Consider the following 20,672-nt stretch of genomic DNA (forward strand, 5'->3'; position numbering starts at 1 on the left):
GTGTGTGTGTGTGTGTGTGTGTGTGTGTGTGTGTGTGTGTGTGTGTGAGAGAGAGAGAGAGAGAGAGAGAGAGAGAGAGAGAGAGAGAGAGAGAGAGAGAGACCACCTCCTTTTCCCTTGCTAGCATTTTACCTTTAACGAATCATTTCTCATACACATGATGTCATTCCAGCCCCCCTCCTCCTGTTTTATATCTACTATAATGCAAGGAGATTCAGACAGAGAGGAAGCGATCTGTCGAACTCCGGCCAAGTGCTCCTTGAAATCAATACTACTTGGCCTGGTCTTCATCCCCATCCCCACCCCCACCCACCTTGAACAGGCAGCTCCTCTTGCCCACACACCTCCCTATTTCACTCTAAGGGCTTGCTCCAGCTGTTCCCTCCGCCTAGAAGGCCCTTTCCTTCTCCTGCCCTCCCCCCCACCTCCAAGTCCTGATCCCAAACTCAGCCACCTCTCCTCCCCCACGCCGAGGCTTCTCCTGGGTCCTGACCCCTCCCCTTCCTTGAACAACAAGATGCACAAGGTGTGGTGCTGGTGAGGGGCTCTGGTGGGGCTGCTTGGGAGACTCACCTGGTCCCACAGGGCCATCTGCCGGTTGTTCCATCGGGATGTGCCCGTGGACAGCAGCTTCTTCAGGTTCCCCAGAAATAGCACTTTGTTGGCCCGGTGCCCCTTATAGCTGGCTTCCTGGAGGGACATGTGTGGTCAGGGACACCCTGTCTTTGCTTATGCTGCTGCTCCGCCTGGAATGCCTTCTTTTCTCATCCCAGCTCTGCCTGGAGAATCCTTCCAGAGGCACCACCTCCAGGAAGCCTTCCTGGGTCTCTCCCATCCACATAAAGTCTCTCCCACTATTTTTGTTGAGAGTTCTTTCTCTGAGCTAGGACAGAGGTAAACTTCGGCCCAGCTCCATGTTTTTGCTAAAAGATTATTATTGAGCATCCAGTATATGCAAGGCATAGGGCTGGGTGGCCACTGTCACCTGGGATATCTCATTTAACCCTCCCAGAGGAAGGATTAATGGCCCATTGTTGCAGATGAGAAAATAGACGCTCAGAGATCAGAAAGTGCTTGTCTAAGGTCACACAGTGGATAACAGTGGTGCCCTGAGGTTTCTTGACCCCATGTCATGCCTCCTGACAGAGGTGAGGCACAATGACAAGCTTTGGAGTTAGACCAGGTTCCAGTCCCAGCTTTCAATGTGAGCAAGTCCCTTAGCCTCTCTTCAGCCTCAGTTTTCTCATCTGAAAAATAGGTATGACATATTCTACACCGCCCCCCCCAACAGATGGGGATAAACACGCATGAAGGCTTGGCCAGAACATTAACATCATTACTGCCCTGTTCTCAGACCTCCCCCACCCTGCCATGCCCACTCCACTCCTTGCTCCTCTGACCCCAAGCCAGACCCCAGCCCAGCACTGACCTGGAGGACGGCTCCTGCTCGGGGGTCGAGAACCCGAATCTTGCGGTCTTTACAGGCAGTGGCCAGCAGGCTGCCGTTGGTGTTGAAGGACATGGAGAGGATCACGTCTTGGTGACAGTTAATTGTCTTCACGGGGCTCATGATTACAGCCTCCTTTGTATCCAGGTTCCAGACCATCACCTGCATGGCAGAGAGCCGGCTCTGAGCACAGTGCATCCCCCCAAGCCCCGCCCTGGCCTCCACAGTCACGCGCCAGCCAGGCTGCAGTGAAACACGGTATCCCCGGGAGGGAAGCCACAGATGGCAGTTTGGCCAAGAGGCCTCGGGTGGGAGGATGGGTCTGCTGGCTGAAGCTGCCACGTGGCAGGAGGGGGAAGTGGGGAGTCAGGCTCTCTGGCAGTGAAAAGAAAACACCATCTGCTTGGAGCAATGAAACATCCATGCTGGGAGGACCCCAGGGGACCAGATAGTCCAGGGGGTTTCAAACAGTCATTAGCAACAGTTTCTACCACACAGATAACAAGGGCTGCCATGTTTAGCTACACAAGCTGTGCACTGCACAGCTCCAGGGCAACCCGTTCCCCTAGTCTATAATGCGAATAGCGCCCCCTGGAGTTGTGTACAGATAAACTGTACAACCATAAGCAGTAGCACACCCTACATAAATAGATAATAGAGCACTTCTGATCAGAAAGGGGTAAAGGACCTCTCAATCACTCCCATCCCACATCAACCCCATTTGTGTGCAGACTGAGAAACTGAGGCCCAGAGAAGACAAGGGACTTTCCCAGGTCATACTGCAAGTCAGGGACGGAGTGGGAATAGAATCTAGGTCTCCTCTACTGTGAATTTTCCCAATCCACAGGGCCCACAGCTTGCTAGCTTTGAAATCAATGGAGCAGGGGGAGGCTTCTCTGGACAGGGTCCAGCCCATCCCCTCCAGAAAGACTAATGGATTGAATAGTGTCTCCACCACCACCCCCCCCGCCCCCACCAAACTCATATCTACCTGGAACCTCAGAATGGGACCTTATTTGGAAACAGGGACTTTGCAGGTGTAATGCGTTACAGTGAGGTCATACTGGATTTGGGTGGGCTCTACATGCAATGACTGGTGTCCTTGTACGAAGAGGAGGGGATGTATAGATACACAAGAGAAGAGGGCAGAAGACAGAGGCGGACTGGAGTGATGCAGCTACAAACCAAGGAATGCTTGGAGCCACGAGAACCTAGAAGAGGCACAGAGGGACTTTTCCCTAGAGACTTCGGAGAAAGCATGGCTCTCTCCTAACACCTTGATTTTGGATTTCTGGCCTCCGGAACTATGTGAGAATACATTTCTGTTGTCTTAACCCACCAAGTTTGGTCATATGTCAGGGTAGCCCTAGGAAACTAATACACAGACCCACCTTGTAGTCATAGCCGGAGCTGAAGAGGATGCTGGAGGCTGTGGGGTGCCACTCCACCAGGCCCACTCTGCGGGCGTGGCCCACCAGCTCCTTCTTGCAGGCTGTGAGGTTCTTTGCCAGCAGCTGCTTGGGGATGTCCCAGATTTTAATCTGTCAGGGAAGACACGGTCCAAGGGAAGGGTTAGCTGGGGTCACCTTGGCCGTCCACGACCCTGAGCCGCAGAACTGGCAGTGCTCAGCAGACAGTGTAGGGGAACTCTCTCTGTGTCTACCTCTCACTCAATGGAGAGGCAGCTGGGGCCCCTCAGAGAGACAGGCGCTTTGCCAAGGTCCTCCAGCCCAAGCAGGGGCTGGAGAGGAGCCTAGGCTTCTGGTAATCTTTGCCATTCTTAGCGACCTGAGGCAGTGGGTGAGTGGATGGGCCACAGGCCTGATTCCCAGGTTGAATGTCAGAGCAAACCTGCCTCTCAACCTAGAATACCCCTCAAAGTACAGTGCTCTACCCCCTCCTGGTCCCAAAGGCTCAGGGTAGAGCTTCAAATGCCAGGAGAAAGGGTTTATGCTATCTCCTCAGGGAGCTAGGGAGCCAGCACAGTCTCTGGAGCAGGACAGGGCAGGGATAACCCCCAACCACTTCCGTTATAGGGGCCCCCTTGGATGGCCTGGAAGAGGAAGACTGTGACCCCTTGGATGGGGTCACAGGCCTGTATTCCACAGTGAGGGCCTGGGAGGAGGGGCTGGGGCTTCCTTCCAGAGCAGTGTTGTTGAGGAGGGAAGGGGCTTACATGGTAGAAAGTCATCTCCCCATCACAGAGGCATACAAACGGAGGAACAGAGGATGAGGGTGACAGAGCCCAGGCTGGTGTTGACTTAACATCCCTTATTGTCCTGCAGGGCTCTCAGGCCCCTATGTGGTTGTACGTCCTCTTTCTCTTAGGATCTATGGGCTTTCAGGTAGACTTCGCTTTTAATTCAGCATTTATTTCCTGGTCATGCTGGATTTAAAACCGGAAAGCCAACCTCACAATAATGCCAGGCTCCAGATAGATGGAGTCTGGTCAGGGCTGTTACCAAACAGAACTGGACCTGGCTGGAGGACAGACTCTGGGCAGGCCTGTTTGGTAGAAACAGACACCATCCCTCAGAGCTAGAGGGTCATCCCTGCCACTCCCAATAGTTGTGTCCACTCCTCCTGCCCCCGGGGCAACTGGGAAGGGACTGGTGATGAGGCTAGCTAGGAATTTAATAAAGACCTTGAAGGGAGCCTTCAAAGCAGGCCTGAAAGGGCAGGTATTCCAGGAGTGAACACAGAGTCAGATACTTGATATCCTGTCAGAAGCCCTACACTCATTTGAGACAAGGTCAGTTCTCACAGGGCCCAGCTGTCCCTTTGGTGAAGCCACGTCGGCAGACACTGTCCTTTATGTTCCTCAGCAACCCTCATATGGAAAATGACACAAGTCCTCTCAGAATTTTCTACCTGCTTCTCTCTATGAATGGGTCTGTTTCCTTTCATCAGACAGTGAGGCTATTTCCTTTTTTTGCCTTGGCTGCCAGGCAGCTCCAAGCTAAGCCTGGAATTCAAGAGCTGCAACCCTCCATAGTTAAATTCCTCCATCTGTGGCTGCTGCTCTTTAGGGAAGTGGAACAGCTCAGTGGAAAAAGATTGGGCTCTGGGATCAGGTCTTAGTCGGAACCCTGGCTCTGCCTCCACAAACTGTGTGACCTTGGGCAAACTGCCACATTTCTCAGATCCTCAGCTTCTGCATCAGAAAAACATCCTACCTTGTGGGGTTGCTGGGAAGACTGAGTGAAATGATATGTGTAATGAGAGTCAGGAACACAATGGGCTCACAATAAAGGGTAACTATGACTTTCATCCTTATTTCAATCATGTGATCATATCTGTGTCTTTTGTTTTAAGCCATACCTGCTGGGTTTTAGAAGTAGGCAGAGAATACGTTATAAATAACACCAAACATTGTGGAGTCAGGGACTGTGATCCTGGTACAGAACAGGGGCTCAAAAAGTTGGTGGGACTGAAGCTTTTGGGATGGTTTTGGTGTTCACATTCATTTAAGGCTCCCACTCTTATCCTTTTAAATCTTCCTTCCCCACTGTCTATGAGATTATATGGCACAATATTTTCAGGCCACAGTAAAAATGCCCTTCACAGCATTTTACAGTTCCCCCAAAAGATGGGCTTTCGCACTGGGAAATGAATCTCACTGGATTTTCATTAGACGGTTGGGAGCTATTATGCTCATTTTATAGATGGGGGAACTGAGGCCCATAGAGAGGAGGGGTGGTACCCCGAGTCCCACGGAGCCCAGAGCTTCTCCTCCTCAACCTAACTTACCCCCTCCGCACACAGTGACCTCACCTCGTGAAGGATGAAGGAATCAGGAACGTCAGAGCTGAGTCTAGACACCATGCTGTCTCCCTCTGCCCCAGTCCCACTCCTCTTGGGAAAGGGAAACGCCTCACGCACTGACACTCACCGTGGCATCTTCAGAACAGGAGGCGATCTCAAAATCATTGAAAGGGTTCCATTTGACGTCTAAGACGTTCCCTCTGTGCCCGCAGACCTTTGGGTAGTGGGGGTCCAACTTTCCCGTCTGTAAAACAGTACCCAGGAAGGTTGGGGAGGGAGGGGGCTAATTCCACTTTAGCACCTGGAGGGTCCCTCAGGCAGCAATCACCGAGTAGACAAGAAAACGTACGGGGCAGAACTGGGAGTGAATCTAAGACTTACCACTAACCCCTGTGTGATCCTGGGGGAGTCACGGCACTTCTCTGAGCCTCAGTATCCTCCTCAGTAAAACAGAGGTGATGATAGGTATTTCAGAGCGTTCATGTGAGGATCATAGGAGACGAGGTGTGGGAAGGGTCTAGCACAGTGCCTAGCACATGGTAGGTGTTCAGTAAAAGGATGTTTCCCTTCATATACTGCTGGTGGGAATGCAAAAATGGTGCAGCCACTGTGGAAAACAGTCTGGCAGCTCCTCAAAAGGTTACACATAGTACATGACCCCGTAATTCTACTCCTAGGTATAGCCTCAAGAGAAGTAAAAACATAGGTCTACAAAAAGACTTGTACACCAATGTTCACAGCAGCATTATTCATAATAGCCAAAAGGTGGAAACAATCCATATGTCCATCAATGGATAAATGGATATCTGAAATGTAGTATATTCGCACGATGAAATATTATTCAGCCAAAAAAGGGAATGAAGTACTGACACATGCTTTGACGTGGGTGAACCTTGAAAACATCATGCTAAGTGGAAGAAGCCAGACATAAAAACCCACATACTGCATGATTCCACTAGATGATGTACCGGATGTAGTTTCACTGCTTGAGCAAATGAACACATCCCCTGGTACCTGGAATTCAGAACCTTGAATAATGATATGAAAAAAATGCAGAATAGGGGGAATTCCCTGGCGGTCCAGTGGTTAGGACTCAGTGCTTTCACTGCCGAGAGCCTGGGTTCAATCCCTGGCTAGGCAACTAAGATCCCACATGCCATGCAGTGGGGGGACAGGGGTGGGCGGTGGGATCCAGAATAAGTAAATCCATAAAGACTGAAAGCACATTAGTGGCTGCCTAGGGCTGGGGGGAGGGGGCAATGGGGAGTGACTGCTAATGGATGTGGGGTTTCTGGGGGTGATAAAATCATTTTCAAATTAGTGGTGATGGTTACACAACCACGTGAACACCTAAAACTCATTGTATTGTACACTTCAGTGGTGAATTGTATGGCATGTGAGTTACACTTCAATTAAAAAGAAAGAGCATTTTCTTCCCTTCCCCTCTTTCCTGCTGAGAATTCCTGTCCAGGTGATAGGAGGACACACAGTTTTCACAGCTCAGGCTACACAGCCCTGAAGCTGAGATTTCCTGGGCCATGGGACAACTACACCAGTTCAGCCACAGAAACCAGCAGCTGGCAGGGACCAGCACACGCATTTTACACACCACACTGCATGGCCCTGGCAGGACAGGGACCAGGACCAGGCCCTCTGCCTGCCAACGCAGGCACCGCCACATCCACTAGCCAGCCTCAGGTTCTACAGCCCACCCACCGGAAGACTCCACTTTTATATCTAAGTGAGGGAGAAAGTGGAGAAGAAAACTGGCCAACACCCACCCATCCACCACACCTTTACGAGGAAAATGGGGACGGGCCCTATGCGAGGTGCTGGGTGAACATAAGACGTAGTACTTGACTTCACAGAACTAACTGTCTCATGATATTTAACAATTAATTTGGAAGAACAGAGTGAGCTCAGGGAACACCCACGGTCTCTCCTTCCCTCACCTCCCCAACTCTGCAGAGATCACTGCACTCTTGTGGGACGTCCTGAGACCGTGCCCAAGGGAGACGAAGCAAAGACCGGTGATGGTCCCTGGCCTTGCTTACTAGGGCAGCAAAGCAGGGAGCTGCTGTGAGAACAGACACAGGGCGCCCCTGTTCACCCCTGGTAAACTAGGGGACAGACAACCGAGACTCTGGTTCACGGCGGTTTTATGCATGCATCTTAGTAGCTCTGCAAACAGGCTGTGGTCCTGGGCTCCTCTTCAGAAGTACTCTGCCCAATTCCGATCTTGCCCCTCGGGAAAGGGTCTCAGAAACCTCACCCTAGACTGGATCCCTTCCTGGAGGGGGAACGCTATAAAGCACATTATTTGACAAACTGGAACGTGAATGGTAGATTAAAGTATGGTTGCAACGTTAAACTCAGTGAATTTGACAATGTCCTGTGGTTACGTAAGAGAATATTCCTCTTTTTAGGAAACACACGAGTATTTAGGGATAAAGAGCAAAGATGTATGTAACTTACCCTCAAAGGGTTCAGAAAAAAGAATACTTTCACATACACATTGAGAGAGAGAGAGAGAGAAAATAAAGGAAAGACTTTGGACTTGTGCCATTTGATGATGTGTGAGGAGGTGAGCAAAAGTTCCATTTCTTTCAGATGGGTCTGGCTCCTCCATGGATAGAGAAAATGAGCCCCTGAGCAGGGAAGAGAGCCTCTGTACATTGTCTGCCTCAGACCTGGAGGTGCCTGAGAGCCACGCCTGGCTCTGATGGGTGCTCCTCCCAGGCCTCTAAGAGCAGAGGCCCCAGCCCCACACAGCTTCTCTTCCTTCTCAGCAAGCAAGGGATGGCTGCTCCTCCCCAGAGGCTGGCAGGCTCTGTGTCTAAAAGGGTTTGTGTGGAGGACTGACATTAACAGACATTAGCCAGTCTGATGGGCTATGGACCGGGCTGCTAAAAGCCGTGTCAGGGCAGGGACATTTATAATTAGAAGGCCACTGCTGCCTTTCAGCCCATTAGGCCAGCAGTCAGCCAGGGGCAGGCCTCTGATTTACAGGGGTGCAGGCTCTAAATCAGAGGAGATACACCCGCCCTCCTTGTAGACCCCAGGCAGCTGCTCAGCCTGGAGAGACGCCACCTCCGAGTCTCTGAGGGGCCGCCCTGGGGCAGACGGAGTGGATGGGACTGTAGGACCCATAAGGCAGAGCCAGGTGGGTGGGGGACCTCAGTTGCCAGGATGGGAGAGGCTGTAGGGCTATTGTTGTGACCTCTAGGGCTCACAGGGAGCTGGCTGTCCCCAGAACAGCATCAGTCATGGCCTCGGGAGACCCTCCCCACAGCCCAGGTGGACATGGGAGGCAGAAGTAGGCTGCACAGTGTAGAAGAGGTTAGGCAGGCAGGCTGATCTGGCTTCCTGGGTTTGAATCCCTGCTACAGCACTTACTGCTGTGTGATCTGGGGCAAGTGACCTCAGCTCTCTGTGCCTCAGTTACTTCATCTACAAAATGGCAACAGTAGTAGAATCTCATAGGGTGGGTATGAGGATTAAATGAGTTCATACACATAAAGTGCTTAAGACTCTGCCTCGGGAATCCCTGGCGGTCCAGTGGTTAGGACTCAGCTCTTTCACTGCTGGGGCCTGGGTTCGATCCCCGGTCGGGGAACTAAGATCCGCAAGCCGCGCAGCACGGCCAAATGAAAAAAAGAAAAAAAAAGAAAAAGACTCTGCCTGGTACATGGTAAGCTCTCAGGAAATTCACCAGTTTAAGTTCATCAGAACTCATACATTTATTAATTGTGATAATAATTAATCACAATTACCCAGTTTTATTGTTGCTCAGTATGTTTCAGAGGGGCCCAGGGGTGTACTTAGTGTGAGGCCAAGCTTCCATGGGAGGCTCCTATCACTTCCTACACAACTGATGGGCAATGGCTCCAGGGGGGCCCTCAGTGAATAAATTGATGTCTTGATGGTATTCCCACTGACGGACTCAAGCACATTATCACATCTATAAGGAAAAGGTTTGCAAGTATTTTCTTCAGGAATCATAATTTAGGGAGTCATTTATGTGCCAGGCCCTGTGTTAGGGGCTCTGCTAATATTATTTGATTTACCTCCAACCACCCCAGGAAGTAGTGCAAAAATCCCCATTGATAATGCAGAAGCTGGGGATCAGAAGGGTTGACAATCAGAGCCACTACATCCACGGCAGAACCATGAGAACTGGGAAAGCTTCCTCTCATTCTTGGTCTGCCTCTTGCTATCCTCACACCATAGTTATCATCAGCATCATGGAGGCCTTTCACTGAGGACCTACTATGTGCCAGGTCCTATGCCGCGTGCAAGTGGTGGCAAAAGATGAATTACTCATGGTCCATGCCCTGCAGGAGCCTCCAATCTGTGGAGGTGACAGGATGTAGTGTACTCAGGGCTCACAGAGAGAAACAGAGGCAGAAGAAAGGCCCTGGGGGGATTAATCAAAGAAGGCTTCCTGGAGGAGGAGGCCTTTCAATTGGGCCTTAAAGAAAGGGAGGCTTTGACCAGGCTATGGTGAAGGGGAGGCATTTCAAGTCAGAAAGGCTGGGCCTTAGGTAGGTTTTAAGCAGAGAGGATGCTAAAGCAGACAGCAGGGAAGGTAGATTGATGGGTAGGACAGTAGAGGAGGTCAGAGAAGAGGGGAGAGGCTGTGGGCATGGAGACAGTCACCCTGCACAGAGAGAGATGCTCATGGAGAGATGGACAAGTGGACAGATGAGTCATGTCCTAACTAGAGGGGGTGAGACTTAGCCAGAGGGCTCCCCAGAAGAGACAGTTGAGCAGGGGAAAGATGACAGGAGTGTTCCCTAATCCTGCGAACACACGTGCTGCTAAAATGCAAATCATGTTTCTAGGAAGCTTTAGGGCAGAGCGTCATTCATCAGCCCTCCCCTCACATACACAGATGAGCATGGGGAATGTTCACCATAGAACCCCACACCCAGGGCTGGAAGTGGTGAACTGCAGAGGCTATCTGGTAACCCTGCTTGGTTACCTCCAGAGATGGGAAGCTCACTTCCTTCCTAGCTGGTTTATTCCACTTTTAGACCTTGCTGAACTGTGAAAAAGCGCTTCTTACTCGGAGCCTGGTGTAGCGTCCCTGTGGCCCTCCCTGCTCCCCTCACTCTCCAGTTCTGGTTCTAGCTCTGTCTTTCGGGACCCCATAGACACCCCCACTCCCATCCCACTCCCCCGGCCCCAGGCCAGCTCCTTGATATTTGAAGGCAGAGGACCCATTCCTTGAACATGTTCTTTTCCAGGCTTAACAGACCCCTAGAACTGGAAGAGACTTTCCCCCCAAATAAAAAAGTAAAATCGATTAGCCAATATCCTGCATTTCTAGAAGGGGAACCTGAGTGTGGAGGGGACAGGTGTATGCTGTGGAAGGCTCTAAGGTTCAAAACGTCAGCTGGGATGGGGATGAAGGATTTTGATGAGCAAGTCAGGACGTTGTGTGCAGGCAATGGGGGGTCCTGGGAGGTGTTTAGGCAAGGGAGTGACATGGTCTGACATAGGCTTTAAGAAGGGTCCAGCTGGCCTCTTAGAGCACAGCAATGAAGTGCTCCCCTACCCCCTGCTCCCAGGCACCTGTTCGCCATGTGTCAGGCCCATGCCCGACTCTGGCCTGGTCCACTCCCAGCGATGCTGCAGGGCGCACCCCCAGGGCTCTGCCTACTCTTGCTGGCATTCCTCCCGACCTCCACACCTCACAGCAAAGTCCACCTCCCACTCTGATGCAGTGGGTCTGCTGTAGGCCGGGCGCCAGGGTCCAGAGCCCAACCTGGCATGTCCCCAGGCTCAGGGCGGGCCTGTCCCCAGACCTTCCCACCGTGCCTTTGTTCCCAGAGCACAGCCCTTGGTTGCCTAGGCTGCAAGAGCCACCCTGCAAGGGGCTCACCCTGGGCCTCAGCGTGCAAGAGGAAAGGACTGCGGAGTCACTCCCCTTGGGACACCTGACAGCACCTGGGACAGCCTGGCCCTTCTGAGAATAACTTCTGGGACATGGTGGTGAGGCCAGGCACCTTCCAATCCTTCTTTCCAATAAAGAATTAGCTAGCTTGTCTCTTCCTTCCTTGCTTTACTAACACTCTCTGTGCCCGGATGGGACTTAAGCCCTGGTAACTGACAAGGAGCCGATGTAAACCAGAGGTAAACCTCAGGAGTGCAGGTCAGCTGAATGAGAGTGGGGCCCAAGACCATGCCCAGGTCTGGGTCCTCACCCTTCCTGCTCAGGGTCCTTCAGGCAGTCAGCTCCCTGAGCCTCAGCATTCTCATCTGTACGATGGGGCAATACTTCCTAGAAAATGAGCTAATAAAGGCACAGCATAAGCCCTGTCCCCGCTAACTACATGAAAAAGGGCCCGCAGGCCTATCTGCCCAGGTAAGCACTGCACGATGGGACCAGCATGTGTGTCCTTTCCCTCTCTCAGCCTCTCCCCTCTGTTCCGTCACACTGGATGTGGTTACTTAAGAAAATGCCAACCAAATGCAATGCGTGGACCTTTCTTGATCCTGATTCAAACAAACCAGGTGCAAAGAGGCACTTATGAGGCAATCAAAGGCATTTTTACATAACAGGCAATCGGTTGGCACAGGAGATATTGTTGATGCTGTGATCCTAGCATTGTGGATATGTCAGAAAACGTTACTATTTTTTAGAATTGAAAACTGAACTTTGTGGGGGGTAAAATGACAAACTGTCCAGGATTTGCTTTAAAAAAAAACTTCAGAGGGGACTTCCCTGACAGTCCAGTGGTTAAGACTTCGCCTTTCAATGCAGGGGGTGCAGGTCTGATCTCTGGTCGGGGAGCTGAGATCCCACATGCCTCGCGGCCAAAAAAACCAAAACATAAAACAGAAACACTATTGTAACAAATTCAATAAGGACTTTAAAAATGGTCCACATCAAAAAAAAAAATCTTAAAAGACAAACAAACAAAACTTCAGGGGAAAAAAGGGGATGGCTGAAGCAAGAGTGGCAAAGTCTTCAAGATTCTAGAATCTGAGTATGAAGAGTTCATTATACGTTTTTTAACCTACCTTGGGTTTGAAAGTTTTTCCTAGTGATAAAAAAGAACTAGAATAGAGCCTAGCTGCTGAAAATGTAGTTTGTAAACCGGGAGCATTGGCATCACCTGGGAATAGAGATGCCAGATTTAGCAAATAAAAATAGAGGATACCTAGTAAAATTTGAATTTCAGATAAACAGCAAAGAACTTTTTAGAAGTATGTTCCATGTAATATTTTGCTTATGCTATAAAAATATTTGTGAAAATATCTTGGCAGTTTCTTATAAAACTGAACATGTAACTACTTTATGATCCAGGGATTGCACTCCTAGGCATTTATCCCAGAAAAATGAACTTACTTATGTTCACACAGAAACCTGTACACACAAATGAAACTTCAGTTCCACAATAGACCATTCCTGTATATTGAAGTATGTTTTCTAATTAATATTTTTATATTGCTATATTTATTCTACTTCTTGAATTGATTCCTTTTAGGTATAAATTCTCTTCCTTCTCCCCTCTGATGTTTTGTTAGTGATATTCATGATACAATAAATTCAAATAATATTTTAAAAAGAAATAAAAAGAAACCTGTACACAAATGTTTATAGCAGCTTCATTCCTAACAGCTCCAAACTGGAAACAGTCCAGATGGCCTTCAACAGCGAATGGTTCGACAAACTGTGTGCAACCACACCACAGAATACTACTCAGCAATAAAAAAGAATGAGCAGTTGATACACACAACAACCTCGATCAATCTCCAGAGAATTGTACTGAGTAAAAGAAGTCAAGTGCAAAAGGCTACATACTGTATGGTTCTATTTGTATGACATTCTTAAAATGGCAAAAGTATAGAAATGGAGAACAGATTTGTTCAATTGATGAAAATTTATAAGCGCCAGCTGTGTGTGCCCAAAAGGTGATATATGGGTAAGCAAAGTACTGGTTCTTCCCCTCTTAGCCCCCATTGCAAGTACATTAGGAGGTGCTACCAGAAAAACACAAATGACTCTAATTCAAAGTACTCAGGGCACGATATCCTAAGAAAGGAATGTGTTGTAGAATATGTCATAAAAAGGAGAATGCTGTGGACATTTGGGGGAGGGATAAAACATGAACATGGTACATATCTCCATTTACTTAGGGCATCTTCAATATTAGTCTTTCAATGATCCTCTGTAATTTTCTTCTAGTAAGTCTTTTTATAAAAAATTAATTTATTTTATTTATTTATTTTTGGCTGCGTTGGGTCGATGTTGCTGCACGCGGGCTTTCTCTAGTTAGGACGAGTGGGGGCTACTCTTCATTGCAGTGCGTGGGCTTCTCACTGTGGTGGCTTCTCTTGGTGCAGAGCACAGGCTCTAGGCACGCGGGCTTCAGTAGTTGTGGCACGCGGGGTCAGCAGTTGTGGCTCACGGGCTCTAGAGCACAGGCTCAGTAGTTGTGGCACACGGGCTTAGTTGCTCCACAGCATGTGGGATCTTCCCGGACCAGGGCTCGAACTTGTGTCCCCTGCATTGGCAGGCGGATTCTTAACCACTGTGCCACCAGGGAAGCCCTTTCCTAGTAAGTCTTGCTCATTTATTCCTAGGTATTCACACTTCTCTTATTCTACTGAAAATATTTACATTTTCTAAGCACTCTTGGTATGTAAAAATGCAATTCATTTTTGTATTCTGATTTTTTATCCAGCCACCTTCCAAACACTCATTTTCCTTTTTTTTTTTTTTTTTTTGCCAATCAAGATATGGCACAGTTCCCTCACCCCCCAAAATACCTCCTGCTGCCCCTCTGTAGCCAACCCTTCCTCAACTCCAGCCACTGGCAACTAGTGGTCTGTTTTCCAACCCCATAGTTTTGCCTTTTCCAGAATGTCATATAAATAGATGCATACATATTTGTCCTTTTAAGTCTAGCTTCTTTTACTTAGCATGATGCATTTGAGATTCATCCTTGTTGTTGTAGGTGTCACTAGTTGTTCATTTTTTTGGAATTTTTAAATTTAATTTAATTTTTTTTTATACATCAGGTTCTTATTAGTTATCTATTTTATACATATTAGTGTATATGTGTTAATCCTAATCTCCCAATTCACCCCACCACCACCTCGCCTGCCACTTTCCCCCCTTGGTGTCCACACGTTTGTTCTCTACATCTGTGTCTCTATTTCTGCCCTGCAAACTGGTTCATCTGTACCATTTTTCTAGGTTCCACATATATGCGTTAATATATATTTTTCTCTTTCTGACTTACTTCACTCTGTATGACAGTCTCTAGATCCATCCACGCCTCAACAAATGACTCAATTTCGTTCCTTTTTTTTTTTTTTTTTGCGGTACGCGGGCTTCTCACTGTTGTGGCCTCTCCCGTTGCGGAGCACAGGCTCCGGACGTGCAGGCTCAGCGGCCACGGCTCACGGGGCCAGCCGCTCCACGGCATGTGGGATCTTCCCAGACCAGGGCACGAACCCGTGTCCCCTGCAACGGCAGGCAGACTCTCAACCTCTGTGCCACCAGGGAAGCCCTCTAATCCATTTTGAGTTTATTTTTGTGTATGGTGTTAGGGAGTGTTCTCATTTCATTCTTTTACATGTAACTGTCCAGTTTTCCCAGCACCACGTATTGAAGAGACTGTCTTTTCTCCATTGTATATCCTTGCCTCCTTTGTCATAGATTAGTTGACCATAGGTGCGTGGGTTTATCTCTGGGCTTTCTATCCTGTTCCATTGATCTATATTTCTGTTTTTGTGCCAGTACCATATTGTCTTGATTACTGTAGCTTTATAGTATAGTCTGAAGTCAGGGAGTCTGATTCCTCCAGCTCCATTTTTTTCCCTCAAGACTGCTTTGGCTATTTGGGGTCTTTTGTGTCTCCATACAAATTTTAAGATTTTTTGTTCTAGCTCTGTAAAAAAAATGGCACTGGTAATTTGATAGGGATTGCATTGAATCTGTAGATTGCTTTGGGTAGTATAGTCATTTTCACAATATTGATTCTTCCAATCCAAGAACATGGTATATCTCTCTATCTGTTGGTATCATCTTTAATTTCTTTCATCAGTGTCTTATAGTTTTCTGAGTACAGGTCTTTTACCTCCTTAGGTAGGTTTATTCCTAGGTATTTTATTCTTTTTGTTGCAGTGGTGAATGGGATTGTTTCCTTTATTTCTCTTTCTGATCTTTCGTTGTAAGTGTATAGGAATGCAAGAGATTTCTGTGCATTAACTTTGTATCCTGCAACTTTATACCAAATTCATTGATTAGCTCTAATAGTTTTCTGGTGGCATCTTTAGAATTCTCTATGTATAGTATCATGTTATCTGCAGACAGTGAGTTTTACTTCTTCTTTTCCAATTTGTATTCATTTCATTCTTTTTCTTCTCTGATGGCCGTGGCTAGGACTTCCAAAACTATGTTGAATAATAGTGGCGAGAGTGGACATCCTTGTCTTGTTCCTCATCTTAGAGGAAATGCTTTCAGTTTTTCACCATTGAGAATGATGTTTGCTGTGGGTTTATCATACATGGCCTTTATTATGTTGAGGTAGGTTGCTTCTATGACCACTTTCTGGAGAGTTTTTATCATAAATCGGTGTTGAATTTTGTCAAAAGCTTTTTCTGCATCTATTGAGATGATCATATGGTTTTTATTCTTCAATTTGTTAATATGGCGTATCACACTGACTGATTTGCATATATTGAAGAATCCTTGCATTCCTGGGGTAAATCCCACTTGATCATGATGTATGATCCTTTTAATGTGTTGTTGGATTCTGTTTGCTAGTATTTTGTTGAGAATTTTTGCATCTATATTCATCAGTGATATTGGTCTGTAATTTTCTTTTTTTGTAGTATCTTTGGTCTGTAATTTTCTTTTTTTGTAGTATCTTTGTCTGGTTTTGGTATTAGGGTGATGGTGGCCTCATAGAATGAGTCTGGGAGTGCCAAACACTCATTTTTCTAATTATTTGACTCTACTTTCTTTTGGTTTTCTATGTAGACAATCACATCAGTAAACAATGCGGTTTTACCTCTTCCTTTTCAATCCTTATACCTTTAAGTTATTTTTCTAATCTTACTGTGCAGGCCAGCACCTTCTTGCCAAGTTTTGTTTTTTGTTTTTTTTTGGCCACGCCCTGGGATCTTAGCTCCCTGATCAGGGATTGGACCCAGGCCACGGCAATGAAGTGCAGAGTCCTAACCATTGGACCACGAAGGAATTCCCTAAAGGGATGTTTCTCACATTCCTTCTTTACGATGATGTTTGCACCATATTAATGAAGATAACAAATATTACCAATATCACCAATAATGGGACAAACTGATATCATGTGTTACATGATGTAATAATGAACTGAGGATACATCACTTGTTTAATACTCTTGCCAAAAATGTATAACATGAATCTAATCACAAGGAAACAATGGGACAAATCCAATTTTAGAAATGTCCTACAGTACGGACACCAAGAGGGGAAAGCAGGGGGTGGGGTGGGCTGTGGCGGTGGTGGTGGTGGGATGAACTGGGAGATTGGGATTGACATATATATACCAATATGTATAAAACAGATAACTAATAAGAACCTGCTGTATAAAAATAAATAAATAAAAAATTTTAAAAATCAAAAGACAAAAAAAACAATCAAAAAAGAAATGTCCTACAAAACAGTGGGCCTTCACTGCTTTAAAATGTCAGTATAATGAAATAAAGTAGACTAAGAGATATGACAACTCAACATAATTCATGATCCTGAGTTAGATTCTATACACACACATATAGAGAGAAAGATATAAAAAAAGATAAAAAGTAAATTTGGCAGAATGTTAACTATTGGTGAATCTAAGTCAAGGATAATCATTTATTCAAGTATTTTTGCAACTTTTCTGCAGGGTTGAGATTCTTTCAAAACAAAAAGTTCAAACAATTCTGCTTCCTATATGTTAGTGAAATTCCCTTTTCCTAGTTTGCAAAGAATTTTTATCATGAATGGGTATTGCACTCTATCAAATGCAAATAATCTACATTTATAGGTTAACTAATATTAAACCACCCTTAGTTTCTGGAATAAATCCAACTTGCTCAGAATGTATCTTTTTTTAATTCAATGCTAGATTTGATTAACTAACAATTTTGCATTCATCTTCTTGAGTGATATTTTTCTTTCTTGATCTGTTCCTGTTTGGTCTTGGAATCAAGGTTACACTGGCCTCAGAACAAAAGGGGAGCAGTCCCTCTTTTCCTATTTTCTGAAAATGTTTGTAAAAGATTGGAATAATGAGTTCCTTGAAAGTTACATAGAAATTGCCCGTAAAACCACATGGACCTAGTGTCACCCTTACGTGTGTGTTTGTGTAAAATATAATATAAAAAAGTGCATAAAATGTAAATGTTCAGCTTAATGAATTGCTGGAAAATAAATTTAAACATATAACTGCCATGAACTATTACTAGCACAAAGGAGACTCCCTGCTATGGAATACTTTCCAATCATAACTCCCTCCCTCCCCCAGTGGGTAACTATTATCCTGGCTATCCTCCCCTGCTTGCTTTTCTTTAAGATTTTTGTACCTACTTATGCATCCCTTAAAATATAGTTTAATTTAGTCTGTTTTTAACTTTAGGTAGTGACGTTGTAATTTATTTGGTTTCTTCCCTTGACACTGTCTTTATCCATGTGGCGGTATGTGTTTATATTTTGATCCTTTTCATAATTGTGTATATTCCACACTATGGATATACCGTAATTTATATATTCAATTCTTAGACATTTGGGTTTTTGCAGTTTATTGATAACACGAACAATGCTCCCATGCATATTCTTGTGTTTGTGTTCTGGTGACATAACCACACAGTTCTGCATGGTAAACACCTAGGAGTGGAATCTCCAAGTCTGTGCATTTTCCTCTTTAATAGAAACTGTCACACTTTGTTCCAACACACGTGTGCCGGTTTACCCTGCCCCCAGAAGTGCCTGAGAGTTCAGAGGGCTCCGTGGCCTCTTCATCACTCACTATTATTAGATTTTATATTTTTGCCAATCTGGTGGGTCGCAGTGGTATCTCATTGTGGTTTATTAACGAGGTTGAGCACGTTTTCAAATGTTTAGTAACCGTTTGGATTTTCTCTGCTATGAGATACCTGTTCATTTTTTTTTCCCCTAGCCCATTTTATACACTCAGGAAATGAGCTCTTTGTCATGATTACTGTGCCAATATATTTTCTCACTCTATGGCTGCCTTTTCCTTCTTCTGTTTTCTTTAAGAGAGATTTTTATCATGCAATTTTAAAAATAGTTAAAGGACCATTCAGGCTTTCTATTTCTACTTGAATCGGTCCTGACAAGTTATATTTTTTTGTAGGAATTTGTCCATATTGCCAACGTTTTCAAATATATTGTCATAAAACTGCTCAGATTAGTGTCTTATATTTTGAAGCTCTACTGATATTGCATTTTGTTTGTTTGTTTGTTCTTGGTGTTATTTGCACCTTCTTTTATTCTTGACCATCTCTCCAGAGGTTTGTCTATCAGTCTTTTCTAGGAACCAACTTTTGGATCTTTTTTTTTTTTTTTTTTTTGCGGTACGCGGGCCTCTCACTGTTGTGGCCTCTCCTGTTGCGGAGCACAGGCTCCGGACGCACAGGCTCAGCGGCCATGGCTCACGGGCCCAGCAGCTCCGTGGCATGTGGGATCCTCCCGGACCGGGGCACGAACCCGTGTCCCCTGCATCGGCAGGTGGACTCTCAACCACTGCGCCACCAGGGAAGCCCTTGGCTCTTCTGATCCTCTTTAATCGATCTTTGATGCTCTTTTCACTGATTTCTGATCTTTAATACCCCCTTCCTCAAACTTTCTTTGGGTTTACTCTGTTGTCCTTTTTCTAACTTCTCAGGTTGAATGTTTAGTTGTTAATTTTACGCCTAATATAAGCATTAGTGCTATAAATTTCCCTTGAAGCACCACTTTCCTGGCATCCCCTAAGTTTTGTGATGTATTTCATTCTCATTCATTTCCAAGTATTTTTCAATTTCTAAATGAATGGGCATTTAAAATTTATCTTTTGTTATTGACTTCTAACTCAATTGCATTGGGATCAGAAAACCTGATCTATGAGATTCCAATTTATATTTGTGATCTTAACTTCTAAAAGGGGTTGTAAGTCTGTTGTTTGTTCTTTCAGCGGATGCTTACTCACAGGGGCTTTTACATGCTTGGTGTTCTCCGTTTATGAATTTCCCTGATCTTAATCTGTAGGAATCCTGTTCACATTGGAAATGCTTTCCTCTGGAGAAACCTTCTATCTGCTTCTGCTGCAAACCAGAGGCACTACCAAGCCCGGATCCCTCTAGCCCCTTCAGAGATTCTACCTCAAGGCAGAAACTCAGGATTCTGAAAAGATCTGCTATTAAGTTAGTCTATATGAAACCACCATTCTGGGGGTCAAAAACTGTTAAATAATCAGCAATTGCATATGGCCCAACTTACACCGTCAACCTTTGCCGCAGGACAAGCCTGTTCTTCCTGTTCACTTGCTGCTTACCTCTCCTACTTAAATTTCGGCTCAAGGTTTTTTTCCTTTCTTGGAGAGAGGCGGAGGCTTTGGAGATTTCCCCAATGTCTTGTGAGCCCGGCAATGCATTAAGAATTAAATGTTATTCATGAATGAATTACTTTGCAGTGGGGTGGAGGGGAGGTCCTAGGAGTCCTAAACAACTGCTAGAAGCTGAAATCCCAGGAGAGGTATACTTTTTCAATGAGAAAACCAAGACTCAAAGGGGTGAAATGACTTATTCATGGTCACATGGCTGGTAACAGGCAGGGCTAGGACTTGAACTCATATATGGAACCAAAACTGAGGCTCTTTCTACTCTCCCTCTGTCCTGTGCTGCCTCCAGAGAGCTATTTGGGCCTGAGCTTAGCAGGCATCCTTACCTGGTGCAAGGGGATGACGAGGAAGGCCCCCCCACCAGCACACTCAGTCACGACTGCAATGAAGTGGGGGTTCACAGCACAGAAATGATTGTCGTGGACGCTGCGGGTGATGGGCACAGAGTCGTAGCAGTTCTCCTTGCTGGCTGGTTTGCCAAAGACATGGCGGAACTTGGAGCTCCGGTACTGGGGGTGCCATGACATCTGCAGGAGACAAATGGGACAGAAGGGCTGTGAGGCTCGCAACCTGACAGCAGGACACACGGAGTCTCACCTGCAGAGGACATAAGAGGGCAGGACCAGCACAGCGGTCAGTTCTATGATGACAGTGACGTGCTATGAAGGGCACCCAGGTGAACAGGCTATAATTGTGGCTACTTCCAGGGACCTGGTGAGATGGCGTACAACTACTGCTGACCTGTTTGCTTTTCATCCCTTCGTGTGCAAAAACAAAAAGGCAGAAAAACCGTAGAGAGAACTCACCCCGTTCCCTCCCCTATCCAGCACCTCACCAGACAGGCCAGCCTCCCC

General features: G+C 46.4%; 1 protein-coding gene across 2 annotated transcripts in view; it reads right to left on the bottom strand.

The window, feature by feature from the left end:
- The window catches only part of CORO2A (coronin 2A), a 25,877-nt gene extending 5,523 nt beyond the window's left edge, over positions 1-20,354 (bottom strand). The window contains exons 1-5 of one of the 2 annotated variants that reach the window (XM_029203066.1): positions 20,145-20,354; positions 5,340-5,456; positions 2,839-2,988; positions 1,430-1,609; positions 574-690 (exon numbers count right to left, since the gene is read on the bottom strand). In XM_029203066.1, coding sequence (XP_029058899.1) covers positions 574-690; positions 1,430-1,609; positions 2,839-2,988; positions 5,340-5,456; positions 20,145-20,345 — 765 coding nt within the window. In that variant the 5' untranslated portion in view covers positions 20,346-20,354. The remainder of the gene's footprint in view (positions 1-573; positions 691-1,429; positions 1,610-2,838; positions 2,989-5,339; positions 5,457-20,144) is intronic. The other variant, XM_029203067.1, reaches the window with a different exon arrangement.
- Positions 20,355-20,672: the final 318 nt, after the last annotated feature.

The sequence above is a fragment of the Monodon monoceros genome, unplaced genomic scaffold (genome assembly GCF_005190385.1).
Source record: "Monodon monoceros isolate NGI ecotype Baffin Bay Population unplaced genomic scaffold, NGI_Narwhal_1 Super_Scaffold_5, whole genome shotgun sequence".
Classification (NCBI taxonomy): Eukaryota; Metazoa; Chordata; class Mammalia; order Artiodactyla; family Monodontidae; genus Monodon; species Monodon monoceros.